General features: G+C 45.1%; 1 protein-coding gene across 1 annotated transcript; it reads left to right on the forward strand.

The window, feature by feature from the left end:
• Positions 1 to 22724, forward strand: LOC127583738 (platelet-activating factor acetylhydrolase IB subunit alpha2-like). The gene is made up of 7 exons (XM_052040028.1): positions 1 to 381; positions 2772 to 2854; positions 9874 to 10059; positions 11002 to 11091; positions 16906 to 17022; positions 17702 to 17824; positions 17950 to 22724. Exons 3-7 carry the CDS (start codon positions 9979 to 9981, stop codon positions 18226 to 18228), a joined length of 690 nt encoding a protein of 229 aa, XP_051895988.1. The 5' UTR covers positions 1 to 381; positions 2772 to 2854; positions 9874 to 9978; the 3' UTR covers positions 18229 to 22724.
• The last annotated feature ends 587 nt before the right edge of the window (positions 22725 to 23311 follow it).

The following is a 23311-nucleotide window of genomic DNA, read 5'->3' on the forward strand; positions in this document are numbered from 1 at the left end:
CCAACAACTGCAGCATTTGCAATGCATAGAATGCAGGCGGCAAGGCGAGAGACCAGCAACAGGCGGCTGCAAACAAACTCCGTGCCTTTACTTTCCTGAAAGGAGGAGAGCGCTGCGGATCCCGCCACGATTGACAGCCCAGCCGACCAATCAGGCGGCGGGGTGCCGGGGCAGCGGGACAAGTCGATTGGCAACGGCGGCAGCCAATGGGGGCGCGCGGCGGAGGCGGGACTTCTGCCGGTTGATTGACGGGGCCGGGCGGAAGTCGGTGGAACGTTGTGTCGTCCCCGGGAGGCTGGGATCTGGTCGCGGCGGCGAGGGGAGAGGAGGCTGCGGCGGGACAGAAGGAGCAGCTGCAGCCCCCGGCGGCTCAGCCCGCAGGTATCTGCCCATTGCAAACCGTGCAATGCACACCCTGCTTCACCCCCACCCCACTCCCAAACCCCGCCTGCCGCCCTTTCTTGCAATCCCGGGATCTACCTGCTGCCCCTGGCCTGTGCATGCAGGATGCACAGTTTGCCATTCTGTTTCTCTGCAGCCTTTTTGCTTTTTCAATCTTTGCCCTTCTTTCCCCCCCCCCCCCCAAACGTGCAACCTGCACCAACAACCCGTGCATTCGGTGTTGCGGGGATCTAGGGCTTAGATTCCGCGGAAAACCCATTTCAGGGGGTAAAAATTGATGCAATGTAATATGTCTGCAAGTACAGGAGGCCAGAGAGGGAGCAGCCACCCAAATCACATATTCTGTTCGAGCTTCTTTTGAAAGAAGGCCTAATTTTTTTTTCTAATTTGCAAAACCACTGGAAATATAAATATTTATTTTGGAAACTATTCCACCTTGCTCAAGGGAGGCTACAAACATGGCTGGTTTGAGAAATCAGAGGATGTTCCACCGGTGCAACGCTGTGGTTGGGTCGTGGGACCAGTGTTGAGCCAATCGAGAGACAACTTCGCTCCCATATGTCCTGCCCCATATCTGGGAGCACTTGATTCTGACAGTTTGCAATGGGAAAGTATTCAGTGCCTAATTCTAAGCCTCATGTTGAGGACTTGATGGTAAATAAAAGGTCAACTCGGGGTTCTATAAGTTAAAAAGTGCATCATTTTGAATTGATTGTATTGGGAGTAAATTCTTTTAGATTCACCTACGTTGTATTGGGAGTAAATTCTTTTAGATTCAGCCAGAATCCTTGCTGACCTACATTGGGTCCTGATTCTGCAGTGACTCAAATTTAAAATGTTTATACTTGCTTTCAAATGCTTTGGTCCTGATCCCCTCCCTAACTCTCTCACTTCCTTGGCCATGTGGTGTTCACCTCCACCACTGCCCCCACTGGCCATTCCTTTAGCTGCCAGCGCAGAAATAGAATGTGCTATCTGTGTGGCTGACCTAAAGCTGAAAATGCTAGAAATATGCAGCAGATCAGACGGTGCCTTTGGAGACAGAAACAGCAAATGTCTCAGGCCAATAATCTGTTACAGGTTTTCATCTGCAGTATTTTATCTGCACACAGGAATTTATTCCCTGAATCTCTGCATTCCTCTCCTCAGATATTCAGTAAGTATTAGGATAGGTGACCAAAAGCTTGGTCAAAGGGAAAATCCAAGTCGAGTTTATTGACATATGTGCAAGTACACATATGCACACGTGCAATGAAAAATTTACATGATAGAAAAATAGGGGGCTATGTGGGAGGGAAGGGTTAGATAGATCTTAGAGCAGGATTAAATGTCGGCACAACATTGTGGGCCGAAGGGCCTGTACTGTGCTGTAGTGTTCTATGTACTTGCAGCAGCATCACAGGCACATGGTATCAAATAAGCAGCATTCACAAGCCATGCCATCTTCTCGCAGCTACCATCGGGCAGGAGGTACAGAAGCCTGAAGTCCCGCACCACCAGGTTCAAGAACAGCTACTTCCCTTCAACCATTCGCTTCTTGAACTAACTGACACAACCTTAATCACTACTAATCACTACCTCAGTACAGCAACACCGGGACCACTTTGCACTACAATAGATTTTGTCGTTTTCTTGTAAAAATTTGTGTATAATTTATGTTTTTCTTGTGAATGCTGCTTATCAGATGCTATGTGCCTGTGGTAATGTTGCAAGTGTTTCATTGCATCTGTGCATATGACAATAAACTCAAATATGACTGACTTTCCCTTTGACCAAGCTTTTGTCCTGATACTTACTTCAGTGTAGGAGGCCATTCTGTCCACTGATTCCATTGCCAGCTTCCAGCAAACCAATCCCATCAGTCCTATTCCTCACTGCAGTTATTTTCTCTCCAATGCCAATCAACTCTCCTTTTGCCACTTACATACACGTAAGAAGTAATTTGCAGTGGCCATTTAACCTACCACCACAGCTTTGCAATGTGGGAGGAAAACAGAGCACCAGGGAGAGGGGAAAGAACCCATGGGTCATGGGAAGAACATGCTAGTTACAGGTGCACAACACCTGAGGTCAGGATCAAACCCAGGAACCAGGGGCTGTGAGACAGCAGTGCTACCTCTGTGCCATCAGGGCAGATGCAGATTCTGTTGTAAAGCACAGCTCTGAAGCGGCTTTGCCCAGTTATGGTCGATCACACACGTGCAGGTTTTTATTATTTATGACGTCTGCTTTAAGGTTTGGGGAACTCTAGAGTAAGATCGGATGATGACGTGGCCCTGTTAACTTGCTGTTTACTGAAATTCAAATTCCTTACTGTTGAGATTCATTAGTAACTACTTTTTTCTTTTTCAACACTATTATTTAAACAGTGACATCGTCAGGAGGACGCTGGTGAGTCCAAAAAGAACGTCTGACCTGGATTAAGATCAACACAGATCATCATTACCCTGGGGTAATTGACTGTGATTTCAACTTGAATGCAACACTAGAGAGATCACCTTGAATCAAGTGCTTGAAAAGGTTGGAGGAGTAATGCAGTGGTCAGTGCTGTTGCCTCACAGCTCCAGTGACCCAGGTTCCATACTGACCTGTCTGTGTGGAGTTTGCACATTCTGCCTGTGACTGTGTGGGTTCCCCCCTGCCACCAGAAGCTCTGGTTTAGTCCCACATCCCAAAGACCTGCAGGTTCGTAGGATAATTGGCGAGTGTAGGTGGGTGGTTGGGGAATCGAGGTGGAGTTGATAAGCAGGTTACAAGGAAATAAGTGAGGTAAATGTCACTGCTGAGGTTGAGAGCTAGCATATCCTCGATGGGCTGAATGGTAACTGTTGTAAGAAAATATAAAATATGATTTTAGGGGTGAGATATTCTTGCAGAATGTGGGGTTTTGGACTTACAGCCACACTTGTGAGGAAATGTTGACAAGTGGTCGTCATCTGGTGGAGTTTGGCGGGAGAAGTCCAAGGCCCAGAGTGAGAGGGGACCAGAGTCACACAGGAGGATGCTGATGGGTTTAGTCCGGAGAAGGAGGAACTGGGGGAGGCCCAGGTTCCAGACCCTGAGAGATGATGTGTGACGCATTTCCTTTCCAATGTGCTTCCCTTTTCAAGAAGGGCAGCAGGGAAAAGCCTGTCAATTACACACCTCCGAGGCTAATGTCAGTAGGAGGGAAGTTATTGGGGAAAATTTCTGAGAGGCAGGATTAACGATCACTTGGAAAGGTGAGGACTAACCGGAGATGAGGGTTTGTCAAGGACTGATCCTGTCTGACCAATGGAATTGAACTTCTTGAAGAGGTAACAACGTGCATTGAAGGCAGTGCAGTAGATGTGATTCACATGGACTTTATTAATGCCTTTAGACGAGTTCCCACATGGGAGACTGGTACAAAAGGTTAGGGCCCATGGGATACATGCTGGGTTGGTAAATTGGATCCGAAATTATCTTGGCAATAGGAGACAGGGTGATGGTCGGGGATTGTTCTTGTGATCAGATGGCTAGGGCTAGTGGTGCTCGTGTTGTAACATACGTGAATAATTTGGATGTGGATGTTGGAGGCGTGATCAGTAAGTTCGCAGATGACGCGAAGATTGGTGGAGTTGTCGCTGGTGTGGAGGGTTGTCAGGCTACAGGGTGATATCGATGTGTTGGTGAAATGGGCTGACAAATGGCAGATGAAGTTTAATCCTGATAGGTGTGAGGATCTGTATTTTGGGAGGACTATTGGGGTTAGGACATGCACTATGAATGGTAAGGTCTTAGGAAGTATTGAGGAACAGAGCAACCTTGGTGTACGAGTCTAAAAATCCTTAAGTGGCAGAGCAAGTAGATAATGTAATTAAGAAGGTGTAGGTTGTAATGGAGTTTCTAAAGAAATTGCTGGAGGAACTCAGCGAGTCAAGCAACATCAGAGGAGGGAAATGGACGGGCAACATTTCAGGTCGAAACCCTTCATCTGGACCAGTTTTGACAGTTGCAACATGATTGCCCGACTTTTATACTCACTGTCCCGACCAATGTAGACAAGTATCCCGTACGCCTTCTTTACCACCCCATCTACTTGTGTTGCCACTTTCAGGGAGCTATGGACTTGCACCCTTATATCCCCCGTACGTCAATGCTTCTAAGGGTCCTGCCATTTACTGTATCCTTTCCTCTTGCCTTTGACCTCCTAAAGTGCAGCACGTCACCCTTGTATGGATTAAACTCCATGCGCCATTTTTCTGCCCGTACTTTCAGCTGATGTACATCCTGCTGAATCCTTTGACCTTCCGCACTGTTCACAGCTCCACCAATTTTTGAGTCACCTGCAAACTTACTAATCAGCCCACCTACATTTTCACCCAAATCATTGATAGAAATACATCACAGACAACAGAGGTCCCAGCAGCGATCCCTGTGGAACACCACTGGTCACAAACCTTCGTTCGGAATAACACCACTCCACCACTGTGCTCTGTTTTCTATGGCCAAGCCTATTTTGAACCCGGTGGTGTATGTGAAAGGCACCCAGACAGCCAGTGAAGCTGGAAATGGCTCATTCGTTCTTAATGATCACTGTTCTTTGGTGTGTGTGATTGAAAATTGGACACACAGCATAATTTACAGCCATTTGGCCCATCTAGTGTCCAGGATCAACACAAGCCTCCTGCTCTCCCCTTCCTCATTTAATTCCAACGGCAGATCCTGCCTCGTTACTCCCCCAAGCACGTTTTCAGCTTCCACTTAAAGACTGCCGTTTGCCTCGGACTCCTTGGGATGGGGAGTTTCCCGTCCTTGGCCTAAGCTCTACTTGTCTACTCTCTTGTATTGGTGGCCTGTGGTTGTGGAATGAGTACTCTGAAGCCTTGGATGATTTTAATGGCCTTTACTACCCTTCAGCCACCCTTACAAAAGCCTGCAGACTTTGGTTATTATAACCACTTGGTTCAGTCATCACCATTTTAAATCTTCCAGGCATGTTCCCTTCAGATTTGCTTTGGCGACCAGAGCAGTACACAACACTAAGAGTTGGGGTGTTTCGCAATGTAATATTTTTTTCCATAAAGTGACTTATAAGAATCCCAAATCTCAATTTCTCAAAGCGCACTGCATGAAAGTAGGTGGTAATAGTTCCAGCATCTTGACTTTACTTTGCAGGCAGTGCTTGAGATGGAAGTGGTAACGGTCTCCAAGGATCTGACATTGTTTTAGGTTTGAAGCCTCTATGGTTTGGCTCATCAGTTTGCATTTCCCCTCTTTGCCGTTTATCAATCTGGTCAACTGGGTTCTGGGCTCAAAATGCAGCAACCAAAAACTGTTGGTGTTTTCCTGATTTATTTTAGTGCATCTTTGTGAAATGGCAGTGGGGATGTTAGGTTGTGAAGCAGTGCTGTTGAGGACAATGATTTAAGCTGCTGGCTGTAGGTTATGGAGATGACGCCAGGAGGTTGGTGCCACGTGAGGTTTGGGCTCCTACTATGTGCAGTTAAAACAACAGGGTAATTGTCCCTTATGGTGCCTTCGTCAGCTCAATCTTAAGTCCCGATCCAGGTCTTATTTTTTTAAAATTTTATTTACAGCGTGGTAACAGGCCCTTCTGGCCCAATGAGTCCGCGCCGCCCATTTTAAACCTCCAAATTAACCTACCCGTACGTCTTTAGAATGTGGGAGGAAACCGGAGCACCTGGAGGAAATCCATGCAGACACGGGAGAATGCACAAACTCCTTACAGACAGCGACGGGAATCGAACCCCGATCGCTGGCGCTGTAATAGCGTTGCGCTAACCGCTACACTCCCGTGCTGCCCCATTTGAATCAATGTTTGTGATTTCTTCTCGTGTAGTCGTACAGTTCTGTACGCATTTGTTAAATTTCCAATTCAGCAATATTCGAAACCTAACAAATACTGAAGGGCCTGGATAGAGTGGACGTGGAGAGAAAGTTTCCGTTAGTAGGAGACTAGGATCTGAGGGCACAGTCCCTTTATTCTGACATCACTTTAGAACTGAGATGAGGAGAAATTTCTTCAGTGGATGGTGATGAATCTGTGGAATTCGTTGCCACAGAGGGGTGTGGAGGCCAAGTCACTGGGTGTATTTAAGGCAAAGGTTGATAGGTTCTTGATTGGTAAGGGGGTTAAGGGTTACAGGGAGAATGGGGTTGAGAAAAGAAGAAAAAAATCAGCCATGAGTGAATGGCGGAGCAGACTCGATGGGCTGAATGGCCTAATTCTGCTTCTGTATCTTTTGGTCTTATGGAACATTCTAATTTTGAGCAGCCTGTAGAGGGATGGCTGGCACACACGTACACCGAGCTACACACGTGTCACACTGGGTCGGGCACCCATCTGTGACTGAGTCCATTCTAGTCCAGGTCGATGGTCAGAGACCTTATCCTGCTGAGTCTGAGGGCACACTTGAGGTGGTATTAGCATTGGTTTATTATTGTCACATGTACTGAAATACATGGAGCTTTTGTTCTGCGTACCATCCAGACAGATCATTCCATTTGTAAGTACATCGAGGCAGTAAAAAGAAAAACTGAATGCAGAATATAGTGTTACAGTCACAGAGAAAGTGCAGTGCAGGCAGGCAAAAAGTGCAAGGGCCACGATGAGGTAAATTGGGAGATTAAGGGTTCATCTTTTGGCATGACAGGTCCATTCAAGAGTCTTATAACACCGGGATAGAAGCTGTCCTTGAGCCTGGTGGTATGTCCTCTCAAGCTTTTGTTTCTTCTGCCCAATGGGGGAAGGAGAAGAGGGAATGTCTGGGGTGGGAGGGGTCCTTGATTATGTTGGCTGCTTTCCTGAGACAGCAGAAGTGCAGACAGAGTCAATGGAAGGGAGGCTGGTTTTTGTAATAGACTGAGCCGTGTTCAAAACTCTCTGCAGTTTCTTGCAGTCTTGGGCAGTTGCCACACCAAGCTGTGATGCATTCAGATAGGATGCTCTTAATGGTACATCTGTAAAGATTGAAATGTGCTGAATTTCCTTCAGACACCTCTGGGATTAGATGACTTTAAGCCTGCTATGCCGAATACAAGGCTACAGAGTGTAACCACCACTAATCCGACAATCACGCTCCCGAGACTGAGAATGTTTGTTTGTTAAGGGCTCTGCCCAGAGTGTTGGGGCACAGGTTTTATTGTGTGCCTGAGCATACCCACCCAGGCACCTCAACTGGGAGAGAGTTATCTCCTGACAACCTTGTGGCAATTCTCCTGGATGGATTTCCTGTGATTTTCTATTTTAAGTCTGGAGGTCATTCGATCCATTAAATCTATGCTAGCTCTTGGAGCAATGCCGTTCCTTCCAGTAACCTTCTCTTTATGACGTGCCCATGGAACTCCCTTCATGACTCACCTTCATTAGGGGGCAATTTACAGCAGCCAATTGACCTACCACGGAACACGTCTTTGGGATGTGGAAGGAAGCCCACACGGTCACAGGGAGAACTCCACATAGGCAGTACCGGAGGGTGGGATTGAACCTGTGTTGCTGGGGCAGCGAGCCATCTGCACTACCTGCTGTGCCGGTGGGCTGCCTGTGATGGAGGCAAACGTGAAATGTTTTGATTGTGGATTTTTGAACAATGACATTGATGCTCCACTGTGTGTGATTTACCCTCAAATAGCCTTTATTGTTGAAAAGAACGGACTAGTGGCAACTTTTTTTTTATAATGGAAGTTGAAGGTCCGCAGAGTGGTGCAGCTGGTAGAGCCGCTGCCTCTCAGTGCCGGAGACCCGGGTTCAATCCTGAGCTTGGGCGCTGTCTGTGTGGAGTTTGTACGTTCTCGTGTTTCCTCCAGGTGCTCCGGTTTCCTCCCACATCCCAAAGACGTGCGGGGTTGGTGGGTTAGTTGGCTGCTGTAAATTGCCCCTAGTGTGTAAGTGAGGGGTGGGGAGAATAAAAGATGGGATTATAGTAGGATTGGCGCAAATCAACTGGTTGAAGGTTGGCACAGACCCGGTGGGCCAAAGGGCCTGTTTCCATGTTGTGTATCTCTCTATCATTCTGTGGATGAAAGGAAGTGAGCAAGTGATGAGGGCTGTGCTTTGTTGGGCTGCCTTCAGCGGTTCGATGGCTGGTTTCTGTGACTCACCCCTGTTGGTATCTTCAGCTGTGTGTGCACCTCCCCTCCCAGTGCACTTGGCCAAATGATGCCTCCTGCCCACACCCGCCACACAGACACAGTTTGGTGTCTGGTAATGCTTCTGTACGCTGTTAAGTTCGGCACTGTGTGGAGGACCCGGACCCACAGTCCCTGGTTTTCACATGCCAACCTGCTTTCCCAGAGTGTACCTGGATTTGACAGGCTTCAGTGCATGAACTGATGTCCGTCCTGATGGGTGTGTCAGTTTTGTGTTCTCTCCAGATTTTTATCTCCTTCCTTTCACATTTCTGCTGATTTCACTCTCTCCCACCCCCATTTCAGTGCAGCTTAAGTTTATTGAAGCCTTTGGCTGAGATCGACTCCCGGTGACAGTAACTGTGCTGGGGCCTCTCCAGCCGTGCAGTGCCTTGTGCTGTTAAATAAAGGAGCACAATAATTGTTGGCTGCGTGCCCAACACACCCCAGGAGAGATTTCTCCTGGAGATGGCAATGTCTAGCAGTCATCAGTTGGAAATTCTGAGAGTCTCAGTTTAATCGGTTTAAGGAGCATTGAGTCAATGTTCAAGTTTATTGTCGTGGGCAAACATACTCGGGGTATAAATGCCATAAAAATTAGTGTTTTTGCAGCAGCACGGTACATTACAAACATGATAAATATAAATTTAAATTAATATAAGCTGTACCTACCTTACAGGACAAGTTGAGGGAAATATAGTCCAAGGTAGAATTGGGGTCTTTCAGGTCAGTTCAAGATCCTGACGGCAGTGGGGAGGAGGCTGTTGTTGAACTTTGAGGTGTGGGTCTTCAGGCTCCTGTACCTCCTGCCTGACGGCAGCATCAAGAAGAGAGCACGGCCTGGATGGTTGTGGTCCTTAATGATGGATGCTGCCTTCCTGAGACATCACCTCTTGTAGATGTCCTCGATGGTGGGACATTCAGGTGTTTGTGTTAGTGCATTCCCTCTTGCTCTCGCTATGCCATTTGCCTGGATTTGGACCATATCCCTTACACCTTCCCCATGTACCTATCCAAGTGGCTAAAGTTTCTAATTGGCCTTTCATCTGAACTGGAGTTGACCGGGTGTTAATTAAATGTGGAATCAGGGACGCAGAGGACAGGAGGGAGGGAGGAATAAATGGGAAGGTGAGTGGCTGGGTCAGTGATACAAGGGATGGAGATAAAGGGAAGTAGTCACGTGACCTCAAGAATGAGGCTTGGGAAGATGTAAAAGTGCTGCAGAAAACTCGAGCCACTGGAGGTAGTGGACAGGTCGAGACCCTTCGTCTGTAAATGTCGTAGTATTGTCACCTGCTTTCTGAGAAAATAGGTTGTAAAACTGTTGTCCTTGTTCTTCACATCTTGTCCCATTTTCAGGTCTGTTCGTCACTGAGCAGCACAAATCCCACAGGGACCTTGGGTGCTGGTTCCTCAGAGCTGCAGCTCCCTGCTTTATTCCTGGCCTTTCCCACCGGGGAGACGATGAGTCAAGAGGAGTTCAACTCGGCCGCGGTTCCCCTCTGTGCAGAGGACGTCCAGGGCGACGGTCGTTGGAAGTCGCTGGTAAGGCTCACCCTTCCATGGATGGGTGGTACTTGAACAAAGCTGGGTCTGTCCACCGTGCACAAGTAATTCTTTGGAATGCTTGGGTCAGTGTAAGAATGGAACAGGAGTAGGCCATTCAGCCCTTCAAGCCTGTTCTGCTGTTCAGTAAGACTTTCTGCTGCTTTCTTGCCCCATTTTCAAGGACCTTGGGTCCCTCACTTAATAAAACTTGCAGATGATGAGAATAGATCTCATCCATCGGCTGTGGTTGCCGGGAACTCCACTGAATACTTATGTCCCATTTTCCTTAAGATGGAGGAAACTTGCCAAATCTAGAGTGTTTTGTTCATTTCCGGTTAGATACTGTGTTGGGAATAATGGTAGCAGCCTGGGTAAAGGGACTCTTTGATCTCAATTCTTTTAGCGATAGGATTACATCATCTAGCCCAGGGTGCACTGTTATTAACCAACATACAGTAAAAATATGCTCTATTCTTTCAAAGTTATTACTTCCCTTGGCTGCAAGTGCAAAAGTAAGGGGGTTTCTCCTAACTAGGGAGTCTAGAACCAAGAGTCGTACTATTGAAATGAGGAGTAGAACATTTCAGACTGGGAGGAGGAACTTCTTCACTCAGGTCGGTGAATGTTTGGTATTCTCTGTCCCAGAGGGCTGTGGAGACTCGGTCATTGAGGTCTCTGGATATTAAAGGAATCAAGGATAATAAGGATAGTGTTGGAAAATGAATAGTTCAGCCATGATCTTGTTGAGTGGCTGGACAGGTGAGCGGACCCAATGGTCTACTGCTGCCTCTTGTTATTTTCTAACGGCGGCTGAGGACTTCTGGAATTAACCTCTGGCCTATGTGGTGACTATTGATTTGAGGATAATAATTTTAAAGCCTTGATGTTGCTCTTCCTTGAAGCTGTATTGGGATTTCAGTGAGATCTTTCCACTTGCAGCACAGTCGGTTTGTCTCGGACTGCAAGGACAAAGAGCCTGACGTTCTGTTCGTGGGGGACTCCATGGTGCAGCTGCTACAGCAGTACGAGGTGCGTATCTCCGGTGTCCCAACCATCCACTCTTCCCACTTCTCCATCCAATTCCAGGGTTGTGGGCCGTCACTGCTACTCAATTGTCCCTGGTACCCCTGAAAACGTGGTCAGCAAACTAAGTTGAGTTTATTGTCATCTGCACAAGTCCATGTGTGCACAGGTGCAATGAAAAACTTACTTGCAGCAGCATCACAGGCACATAGCACCAAGAAAAACATAAACTGAACATTACAGCACAGTACAAGCCCTTCGGCCCACGATGTTGTGCCAACATTTAATCCTGCTCTAAGATCTATATAACTCTTCCTTCCCACATAGCCCCCTATTTTTCTATCATTCATGTGTCTATCTAAGAGTCTCTTAAATGTCCCTAATGTATCTGCCCCCACAACCTCTGCAGGCAGTGCGTTCCACACACCCACCCAATTAAACATAAACACAATTTTTTTCACAAGAAAGATCACAATTAGAACAAAAAAAGCAGTCCATTTTCGTGCAAAGTGGTCATAGTGATGCTATAACTGAGGTAGTGATAGGGTTGTGCTGGTCAGTTCAAGAAGCGAATGGTTGAAGGGAAGTAGCTGTTCTTGAACCTGGTGGTGTGGGACTTCAGGCTTCTGTACCTCCTGCCTGATGGTAGCTGCAAGAAGATGGCACGCTCTGAATGGTGAGGATCTTTGATGGATGTTGCCGCCTTGAGGCAGCACCTCCTGTAGATACTACCATTGGTGGGGAGGGATGTGCCCGTGATGTATTGGGCAGAGTCCACTACTCTCTGCAGCTTCTTGTGTTCCTGGGCGTTGGAATGCCATACCAGCCCGTGATGGAACCAGGCAGGGCACTTTCAACAGTACATCTGCAGAAGTTTGTTAGTGTTCACAGAGGGTGGACTACATTAGTGTAGCACTTCATAGAATCGTGGAAGCATATAGCACAGAAAAGGAGCAACGAATAATCTGCAGGATGATCTCTGCGGGTTGAGCAGCATCTCTGGGGTGGGTGGGTGGGGGAGAATTGTTGACGTTTCGGGTGGAAACCCTGCAGGGCAACAGAACCTTTCACCCACCTCATCCGTGCCGACTGTGATGCCTGTCTACACTGATCCCATTTGCCTGCATGAGGCCCCTATCCCTCTACTCCTTTCCTATCCAAGGATCTGCCCAAACACCTTTTAAGTGTTGTAATTGTACCTGCCTCCATCACCACCTCTGGCAGCTCGTTCCAGACATTCACCACCCTCTGTGTTGGGGGAAAACTCACCCCTCAGGTCTCCTTTAACTTTCTCCCCTCTCTCCTTAAACCTGTGCCCTCTAGTTCTGGACTCCCCTACCCTGGGAAAAAGACTGCGTCTACCCTGGCTATGCCCCCTCATAATTTTATGAGCCTCTATAAGGTCACCCCTCACCCTCCTATGCCTGAGTTGTGACCAGGTTAAAATGGCAGGGTATTTAGAACATAGAACAGTACAGTACAGGAACAGGCCCTTCGGCCCACAGTGTTGTGCCAAACTAATTAAACTAGTAATTAAAAGCCTAACGAAACTAATCCCTTCTGCCTACACAATGTCAGTATCCCCCCCATTCTCTGCACATTCATGTGCCTATCTAAGAGCCTCTTAAACGCCTCTGTCATATCTGCCTCCACCACCACCCCTGGCAGCGCATTCCAGGCACCCAGCTATACTTCCATGGGACATTATTGCCTCGGGCAGAAGGCAGGGAATGGGAAGCTGAACAAAGTCCCGGGAGCTGGGCAGGACTGGAAATGTAAAGCAGAAAGTTAATGAAAGTGGTTGAAAGGGAAAGCAAACATTAAAGAAAATACTGAAAAGACGGCTGGCTGTGCTTAATGAGTTGTACCTAAATGCAAAGAATATAGTGACTAAGGCAGAGCACTGATAGGTGTGGGTTTATGATACTATAATATCTTGTTTAGTGATGCAGGATTTAAAGCTTAATGTTCCTGAAAAGGGGCTTTCAAACAAGAAAGGAATTGGCAGTATTGGGTGAAAATAGTGGAGAGGAGGGATATGTGTCAGAATCATCAGTTGAGGCTTTATAGGTTGTATGGAAGACAGTCTGAGCGAGAAAGAAAAGCACATTTGACAGCAAATTTTTAACTAGCATTGGGGTAGTAACAGTGGGAGGTTTCAGTTACTTGAATATTAACAGGAGTGGGTTTGATCTAAAAGTACAGAGTGCAGAATTCCTAAATTCATTCAGGAGAACTTTATTAGGCAGGTAGGACGGTTGCAATTTGGGACTTAGTTTTAAGAACTGAAGGTGGACAGAGGGGAAGATTATTTCTGTCGTGCTGTTCGTACCTACACTTCAGTTGAACTGAATTGTGGAAAAGGGTGCAATAAAACGGCAAAAGTTCTAACTTGGAGTAAGGCCAATTTTACACAACTGAGAGGTGATTTAATAAAAACAGACGGGAAGTGGTTTCCTTACGATCTCTAGGCAGGAGAGACATTTAAGGAGATTCAAGGGATCTGGGGTAAACATGTTCCCACAGAGATACAGGGTGGGACTGCTAAATCTTACTCTCTGGATGACTGGGTAGAATAAGGCTACAAGGGACCTGTATGTCGGACACTGAGAGAGCAGCAGGAAGTCTGGATGGGTAGAGAAACTGTCAAGTGAAATTACAACAGAAGTTAGAAAAAAACCAAGTGACTGAAAAATATATTGGCAAATAAAATCAAAGAAAATCCAAAGTTATTTTCTGTGCCCAAGGATAGCTGAGGGAAGTGTCCAAACAGATAACGTGTGGGGGAGTGGAGGATATGGATAGTAGGACTTATTGATGAGGAGATTGAAATGCTTCATGGAATGGTTTCCTTTGTTCACCACGATTTATAATCTAAGAGCAGTGATATGGTGCTTGAACACCAGGTCTCCCATACCCTCACTGTCTGTGGCCTGCCTTGTGCTGACTCCTAATCCCTGTCACGCAAAGGCAGGACCTAATCAGGGTGGTGAGTGGAGCTCCAGTGATGCGGGTTCAATCCTGACCTTGGGTGCCGGGGGTCGCAAAGTCCTGGAGTCACACAGCACAGAAACAGGCCGAACTCACCCAAACTGACAAAGGTGCCTTCCTAAGCCAGTCCCATTCGCCTGCATTTAGCCAGTGTCCCTCTAAATCTTTCCTGTTCATGTATCTATCCAAATGCTTTTTAAAATTGTAACTACACCCACCTCTACCACCCCCTCTGGCAGCTCGTTCTGTATACCCTCTGTGTGGAAAAACCTGGCCCTCTGGTCATCTCTAAATCTTTTCCCTCTCACCTTAAAACTGTGCCCCTTAATTTAGACTATCCTACCCTGGGAAAAAGACTGTGGCCATTCACTTATCTATGCCCCTCGTGGTTTTATAAATCAGAATCAGATTTATTATCCCTGACTTGTACGTTGTAAAATTAGTTGTTTTGCAGCAGTGGTACAGTGCAAAGACATAAAATTACTATAAATCACAAAATAAATAAATAGTGCAAAAAGAAAAGAATAACGAGGTAGTGTCCATGGACCATTCAGAAATCTCTATACGGTCACCCCTCAGCCTCCTACGCTCCAGGGAAAACAGTCCCAACCTATTCAGTCTCCCCTGTTAACTCGAGCCCTCAGTCTCAGTACATCCTTGTAATCTTTTCTGCACCCTCTCTAGCTTAATCGCATCTTTTCTGTAGTATGGGGGCCTGAACTGCACACAGTACTCCAGGGGTGTCAGTGTGGAGTTTGCACGCTCTCACCATGACAGCAGGACCTTCTCCTGGGGGCTCCAGTTTCCTCCCACGTCCCAAAGATGTGGAGGTTGGTAGGTTAGTTGGCTGCTGTAAACTTCTGTTTGTGTAGGTGAGTGGTGAACTGTGGAAGGGGTGGCTGAGAACGTGGGGAGAATGAAACAGGATTAGTGAGACTGGATGCTTGGTGGTTGGCACTGACGACGGGCCAAGGGGCTTATTTCAGTGTTGTAATACTCATGAAAAGCTCCATCATTTTCAAATCCCTCTGAATCCTTGCCTCATCTCTGTAAACAGTTTCAACCCTCATGGTTCCCAACATCTCCCATTCTAGGGTCTTGCACAGTCCAGGTTTCCTACCATTAGTAGCCCTGCCTTCAGCTGTTGAAGTCCAAAGCCCTGGAATTCACCCCAAACACTCTCCCCTTTCCTCTTAAATACTCCCTGAAACCTATCTTTCTGATCATGCTTTTGGTCATCTGCCTCAAAGTACCCCTGTGCTATGCCTTGGGGTGTTTTGCTGTGTTAACGATACCATACAGATGTGATGCCCACACTGATCTTTGTGGCCAAGTGGTGTTTAAAGTCGGTATTGATTTGCTGTCCGTCTGTTGTTTGACATTGGTGCTGTTGTATCTTTATATTGGAAATGCATCTTCTTCAAAGGGGGATATCTGAGGGGCTATCAATCTCTTAACTGGCACAAGGTATCCCAGATATTCAGGTTGGAAACTTAATTTCAATCAAAAAGCACTTTTGCTGTTGTTCGAAAAATCTTCAAGAATTTAATTGAGCTACTGAAAGGCTGGATGGGTTAAACGTTGGAATTGTCTTGTCTGTTAGAAGAATCATTTCATTTAAATGTTCCAATCAAGTTCAAGTGGTCGTTCAGTGAAATCTGGAGGTGCTTGTTCACCTTGGCCACTTCTAACCCTTAGAACACTTAACACATTCAGATTGTGTTTCCCTTTCATAAAAATTGTATTTCCCTATGAGGTGGAAGGAGGACATTCATCCTATCAAGTATTTGCTAGCTGTCTGAGAAATCCCATCCCATACTTGTCTCTCTGGAACCAGTTCTCTCTCACATCAGCTCCCCCTCTCCCTCCCCCCAGATTCTCCTCCCACCCACCTACGTTCAGAGGAATTTACAGTAGCAAATTAACCCATCAGCCAGCAGGTCTTTAGGATATGGGAGGGCGGGAAATCAAAATGGGAATCTGAGGTCTTCTGAGACCAGGTGATTGGATGAGTCATTTTTTGACTTGTAAGAAACTTGTGTTCTGACCATTTCTTAGACCACTGTTGAAACCTCCAGTCGTTTTGTTGAGCAGCCAATGTCCTGGGAATGATACCTTGGGGTTTTATGCAGTGCCTTACATTTTTTTTTGGTGATGCTACATACAGAAGGAAAGGCACTTTCCTCCCTTGAGTACAGGTATCGCACTTTCACTCACCTTCCTGTATGGACTCTCAGGGTTTGGTGACCTTGGTTAGAGTGAGGAGAATCAGGAGAAGGGAGAATTGAACTCTATTTTATTTTCAATTAAGTATTTTTCTTCACTTGACGTTTGCTGAAGAATAATCTAATAGCATATGTGTATATTTTCTTCCAAACAAGACTCAACAGTGCAAAAGTAAAATGCTGCAGGTGCTGGAACTCTGAAATCAAAACGGAAAATGCTAGAAAGCTCAGCAGGCCAGGCAGTATCTGTGGGTATAGAAATAGTTAATACTTCAGGTCTGTGACCGTTCATCATATCTGATCTGATATGAAAGGCCATCGACCTGCAAGTTGACTCTCTTGCTTTCTTCACAGATGCTGCCTGACCTGCAGAGTATTTTTTATTCCAGTATCTCTATTTCCATTTATAGGGAGTAAATTTTCTCTAATGATCCAACGAGCAAAGGAAACAGAACAATTTTACACACTTCTTTAATGTTATCCCACTGGTTTTGTTTAAAACAAACAAGTCAGATTTGCTGGGATCTCATGTGACCTGACATGGGTTTAAGTTGATCCAAAAACCGGCAGATTTAATTGCAGTGCTGTCTGTCTGTTGCAATAGATCTGGAGGGAACTGTTTTCACCACTCCACGCCCTCAACTTTGGCATTGGTGGAGATACCACGCGGCACGTTCTGTGGAGGCTGGAGAATGGCGAACTGGAAAACATTAAACCCAAGGTAAGGGGGGAGAGAAATGATCCCAACCAGTCTAAACCAATCTGCAAGCGCGTGAAATTATACTGAAGAGTTCAACTCCTTTTGAGCTGCATTACTGCCTTAAAGGTGCATTACCCAAGCTGCTCAATTGCAAACATATTGGTTTATAGTATTAACGTCTGTTAGGGAAGAAACTTTGAAGTCCTTACCTGGTCTGGCATATTAGTGACTCCTAGCCCACCAATGTCATAGAGTCATACAGCATGCAAACGGGCCCTTCAGCCCAACTCGTCCATGTTAACCAAGATGCCCATCTAAGCTAGTCCCATTTGACCATACCCCTCCAAATCTGTCATATCCATGTATCTATCCAATGTGGTTGACTCTTAATTTGGGGGCAATTAGGGATGGACAATAAAAGCTGGTGTTGCTGATGAAGTCCGTATCCTGCAAATTCTGCATCGTTATTGTTTCCTTTTGTACCATCTTGATGTACTCGTGTATGGAATGATCTGTCTGGATGGCATGTAAATGAAAGCTTTTCACTGTATCCTGGTACATGTGACAATAATATTCCATTTACCAAATAAAAAAAGTTTAATCTGTATTTGGACCTTGGGGTTCTTGAGATCATTACAGTGTTTGTAGAAAATAACTAAGCTGAATGTTGGAACTTAGTCCAAATCCAAACTGCTTCCAGGTGATCGTCCTGTGGGTGGGGACCAACAATCACGAACACACGGCTGAGGAGGTAGTCGGTGGGATTGAGGCCATTGTACAGCTCATTAATGGACGCCAACCCCAGGCTAAGGTGGTGGTTTTGGTAAGTGTGTGTTTCATTCCGTGCGAAACCTGCTTTTCTTTTGCCTTCATTAACTAACCTTTCCTCGAGCGGGGATGGTCTGTGCACTGTATAAATGCCTGCCTTGTGGTGATGTCCTCTGTCAGAGCCTCCTGCCTCGAGGAGAGAAGCCCAATCCGCTGCGGGAGAAGAACGCACAGGTAAACTTGTTGCTGAAGAGGTCCCTCGTGAAGTTCCCCAAAATGCAGTTCCTGAACGTCGACGCAGACTTTGTGCACTCCGACGGCACGATCTCCCACCACGACATGTTCGATTACTTGCACCTCACCCAGATCGGCTATGCCAAAGTCTGCAAACCTGTCTACGAACTGCTCATTCAGCTGCTAGAGGAGACACCCGAGGAGAAGCAAGCCACCCTGGCATGATTGGATAATAAATCCTTAGTTTGTCATCACTGGGATCTGAGCAGAGCCATCTATAGAATCCTGCAACAATCTTGCCTGGAACACCCAAGTTAAAGGCACTTTTGTTTGTATCATAATTTGGTGTAGGATTCCCTCCAAATTGGATGCATTAATTTTCCACAGCAAAGCAGTCCATTCATTAGGCCACAATGCAGCTAATACATTGTTCTTTCACTGTCATTAGGCAGAATGTCTTTCCTATTAAACGCAGTGTGTGTCTGCAGTAATTAGCCAGTGGTTTGCAGATATTAGAAATACACACTTATGGCTCTCATTGATTTTATAGCTGATGTGAAGCAATGGGCTTGCGTACAGCCAACTCTCTTTTAAACATAGAGCAACCAGAGTAGTTAAAATATTTTTTTTGGTATGGTCCAGATATCCTGTAGCTGACCCTTGATGGATTTTTGCACCACTGGGTGTCAGTCGTCTACAGTACTTTGTAAGTACTGCCTTGTGGGGTCAGGAGACATCTAGTGGTAATGAATGGAATACATGAGGCTGCTTCACCATTTTGGACATTGACCTTGTTGTCTGCGTCATGTAACAAAATATGACACTGAGTTGCTTTATATTTTCATTTCCAAGTTCTTAACATGTCACAGTTGAATTGGAAGAGTAAAATCCTTGTAACAGACATCTTGTTTTGATGCAGTTTGCCTTAACAAGGATCAGTAACCCAGCACAATGAGTTCCTAAAGTGGAAAACAAGGAGAGCCTTTAATTAGTTTTAATCATTTTATTTGCCCATCTTCAGATCTCTGTCTCTATACTTGTTCCTTTCAGGGATGTTAGTAGGCAAGTGATTGCTCTGCCCCTGTTTTGACACCTGTATTAATTGTCTAAATCTTCAAGTTAGTTACTGCTGTCTCAGAATTGTAGATACTGTGTTGCAGTTAAGAGCTACCCATGCTTACGTGAAATGCATTGCACTCCTCCTGCGACGTATCTTTAAACTGCAATATTGAAGGAGCCAGGTTTTACACAGGGTCAAGGTTCCTGACGATATCCAACCATCTGTCAGAATAGTACAGTTGTTGCTATGGCAAATCAAGTGATTAAATAAATGATTGCATGGCATTGCATCTGGGAGAGGTGAGAATTTTGAATAAGTTGGGACTTGGCCTTTCTGTTCTGAGGGAGAGGAAATACTTATCTTTTATTGCTCCTGCCTGCATGCTGAATCTGTCTTTCCTTGATGGCTTTTGCTCAGGTTCACCCTAAGAACAATGGTATGAGGAGGGGCCACAGTTTACCACTGTGTCCGGGGCTATCTGTGTGCAAGTCATTGAGAGGAAGATTCTGTTTGAGCACCTTGCATTATAGTTTAAATTATATGAAAACTGCTTGTAGGCACTAGCATGCCTAACACGTCCTGATTTTAGAACTTTTTTTGTAGTTTACTCCCATTTTACTCCACTGCTCTTGCCAGGGATCATGCAGTGTAGAGTACTGTAACGTAGTGGTTAGGTTATTTGATCAGCAGCCAGAGATCTGGACCATTAGTCCAGAGGCATGAGTTCGAATCCCACCATGGCAGCTGTGGAATTTAAATTGAAGCAATTAGATAAATCTGGAATTTGTTGGACGAAAGCTGGTCTCGGAATTGATTGTCATAAAAACCGTCTTCAGGGGAAGAAAGCTTCCTTGCCCAGTGTGTCCTACATGTGACTCCAGACCCACCAGAGTGTCTCTTCACTCAAGGGGCATTAGGGATGGGCAATAGCCAGCAGCATTCACATTCCCTGACCAACTTAAAACAACATCTCTGCCTAAACCAGGTGGCCAAGTAATCTCAGTAGGTGAGAAGATGGGAGGGAAGGTCGAGAGAGCAGCCCCTGGGATTTTTTGGGGGGAAAGAGGGGGAAGTGAGTTTTCATGAGTTTTACTTGGCAAAAAGTTCATTGTGCTGTAGTCTGTTGTTCTTCATTCTGAGTGCATTCCTTATTGTGAGCACCACACAGTCACAGCTGTATTGTATCATTCACAATTACAAGCTGGGCAGACTCCACATTTAACTCTACCTGCTCTTTGCTGCACTGTGGCTTTTGTTACTCAGCGACTGATTCGCCATTCACTGTGAACATTAATTGAGCAACATTTTAATTAGTTAACCCCTAATGTGATGTAGATCAGTGTCTCTTGATGTACGAGTGCTCGCCTTTCAAGTTAACAGTGTCCACAATTCAGGGACTTGTAACTGTCTCCTATGAATCTGAAATCCAACTTGAGTACGCAGAGGTGTTTGAGAAGAAATTAATTATTGACCAAAGCAACACAGTTCTCGCTGTCAATACAAAGCCAAACAGCCTCATGTTTCACACCAACCATTTTTCTTTTGTTTGACGTTCTAAGAAAAATTCTTGGATTGTCCGTTTTTTAAAGTCCTGATTGGGAAATCATCGTTTGTAACCAAAACATGTGCTCTGAGCACGATTGAAGGACCACAGGATGCTGCAAGGCGTGAATTGCAGGATTCTTTACGATGCTGCATTGACTCAGCTCCCCTGAGACCTGACTATACCATTCCACGTTGAAGTGTACAAGTTATCAAGTATTAGTATTGGCTGCTTACTCCAATAATGCTGCACAAAGTAGATGCCAGTGTGCATCCTAAAATGCCTGCAGTGATGGTAAGCTTATATTTTATCTCCAGCCCTCTTTCAGTTTGCAGGTTTGATTGATAATGGAGTTGTATTAATAAACAGAGTCTGGCAGCATCTGCCAGTAGGTGGTCACTGTGGGGTTAATCACGCATCTGTGTTCCACACCTTTTTGGAGATGTTTACACTTTGGAAGAGGTCTGATACACAGGACTTGGACCCAGCACGGTGAGGACTACCACTTGCCCAAGGTGGTCAGGATTTGCTTGTACAGTGGTTGGATGCTTGGGAGAAGACGTACACGCATACAGACCGCTGTTTAAATAAAAACACTCGCACTCAACAGCCAAGGGCTGAGAGGTCCTTCACCTGAAAAGGAAGGTAGACCATAATAAATAAAATTCTTTTCAATCAGTGACTCACCGGAAACCAGCTTTATAGATACCTTGTATGCAGTAGTTATGATTTACATTTAAAAGGCCTGATTTGTAGTGACATCTTTTAACTTCATTCTAGCAAGTTTTGTCATTTTGAGCACCCCCTTTCTCGTGTGTGAGGTGTCAGTTTGATGGAAGAGTGGAATTGGTGTTGCAGAGAGGACTTGAAGAAGGATTGTGCTCTGTATCGGCATTTACCCAGATTTCTAAAGAGAAAATTACCCTTGACCTGAATATTCCAACTAAACAGTGGAGGCTAGTAAAGAGTCACTTCAATGAAAGGTGTTATTTTCCAACTCGGAGTTTATTTTCCTGAATTAGATGTTGGATTATCTGTGAATGTATCTTTAGAGAGGCTGAGCCAGTTCTTGTGTGTGAAGGATTAATGATTCAGTGTGTGAGGGATAATGCAGTAGCTGCCAGTACTTTATTACTGCCCATCTACATTGAATGTATCTGAAAACACTTATGTAGTTTAAAATACATTGCCTCACTTACTCTGCAACTTAAGAAACTGCTTTGACTTTACACTGTCATCTGAAATCTTTTTTTCTGGAAATCCATAAATAGATAAATGTTTGAGTGAAATTATCGGGGATTTCCACACACGCTTCATCCCCCAGGTCCTTGTGTGCCCTCATAGAGTCACTGCACAGAAGGAGGCTATTCCGCCCGTCATAACCCTGCTACTTGGAAGAAGAATGACCCCACCTAGTTCCACTTTTCAAACACTTAGTCCATAGTCCTGCAGTTGATGACTCATCACATACACATCCAAGTTCTCTAACTTGAATTCAGGTAATAATTAATTGTAATGGTGCATAACATACATTTGTGAAACCATAAACTCAAAGTACAGGTGAATGTGTCATTTGTTTTTGGAAGAAATGTTTGTTTCTGCTCAAATTATTCAAAGCGTACTTAATTCCATGAGGTATCCTCCTCCTCTCCCCACCCACATCGAAAATGAAACTCTGATACATTATTTTTTAAATATACAATTATAAAGGGATTTCTGAAACATGGGACCATGTTTTTTCAACTGTTGGCGCACTACATGGATTAGGGAAAAATATCCTCAAATGGCTTTTATGAAAACGTTTCCTCCATTCTCATATTTTACTTTTGGCATGTATGATCTCTGCATAAAATTATGCTTCCAGAAACACATTGTATAGTAATGCTTGATAAAATTGTGCTGTAGCCAAATACTTGTCTGTTATATCCAAGAGTGAAGAAAGCATACAGTACTATTTACGTCTTGTTTGGGTGACTTGCTGAATGGTAGTATATATGCTTATTTAATAAACAAGAATGTGTAACTGTCATCAGGTATCTGAGCAGTGGTGTGTTGTGCTTAAATGTACTGTAATTTATGCTTTAATGTACTGTAATATTAAAAATAGTTTGAAACTTTTCAGTTGTTTCTGATGTGTAATAGAGACAATCTTCACTTTCTGGATTGATGCAGGATTGTGTCTCATTGACCTCTGCACCACTGCATTCAGTACTATTGCCTGGGGAAGCGAAATACTTCATTAACACCGCATTAAAATGTATGCAGGCTCTCAATAAAATACACCAGTCTCTCTCCACCTTGTAAGTACACACCCTCTTTTCCCTCTGTCTCTTTCCCCACATCCCCATTTTCTCTGCATGTGAGGTCATTGTCTTTATTGCAAGTTTATTAAATTACTGGAATCTAAATTTCCCATTAATATGGTGGATCAGGGGTCAGATCCCTGAATGACTGTCTTGTACTGGATAAGAACAATAAATTTCTGTTAGAAAACCAGTTAGGATTTTTGCAACAATCCAATAGTTTTGTGGATTACTTTTGCTGAACTATTTTTTACAAACTGAATTTAACTTCTCAGAGTGGTGAACTCCTGATGTGTGGTTAGCTGAGTATCATAATTGCTTCAGTAATGCTTCATGTGAGCTGAACTAGAACAGGAAACCCTGTGAGATTCAGACGATGTAAACAAGGGATTGCAGTGAACC

The sequence above is a fragment of the Pristis pectinata genome, chromosome 27 (genome assembly GCF_009764475.1).
Source record: "Pristis pectinata isolate sPriPec2 chromosome 27, sPriPec2.1.pri, whole genome shotgun sequence".
Taxonomy (NCBI): domain Eukaryota; kingdom Metazoa; phylum Chordata; class Chondrichthyes; order Rhinopristiformes; family Pristidae; genus Pristis; species Pristis pectinata.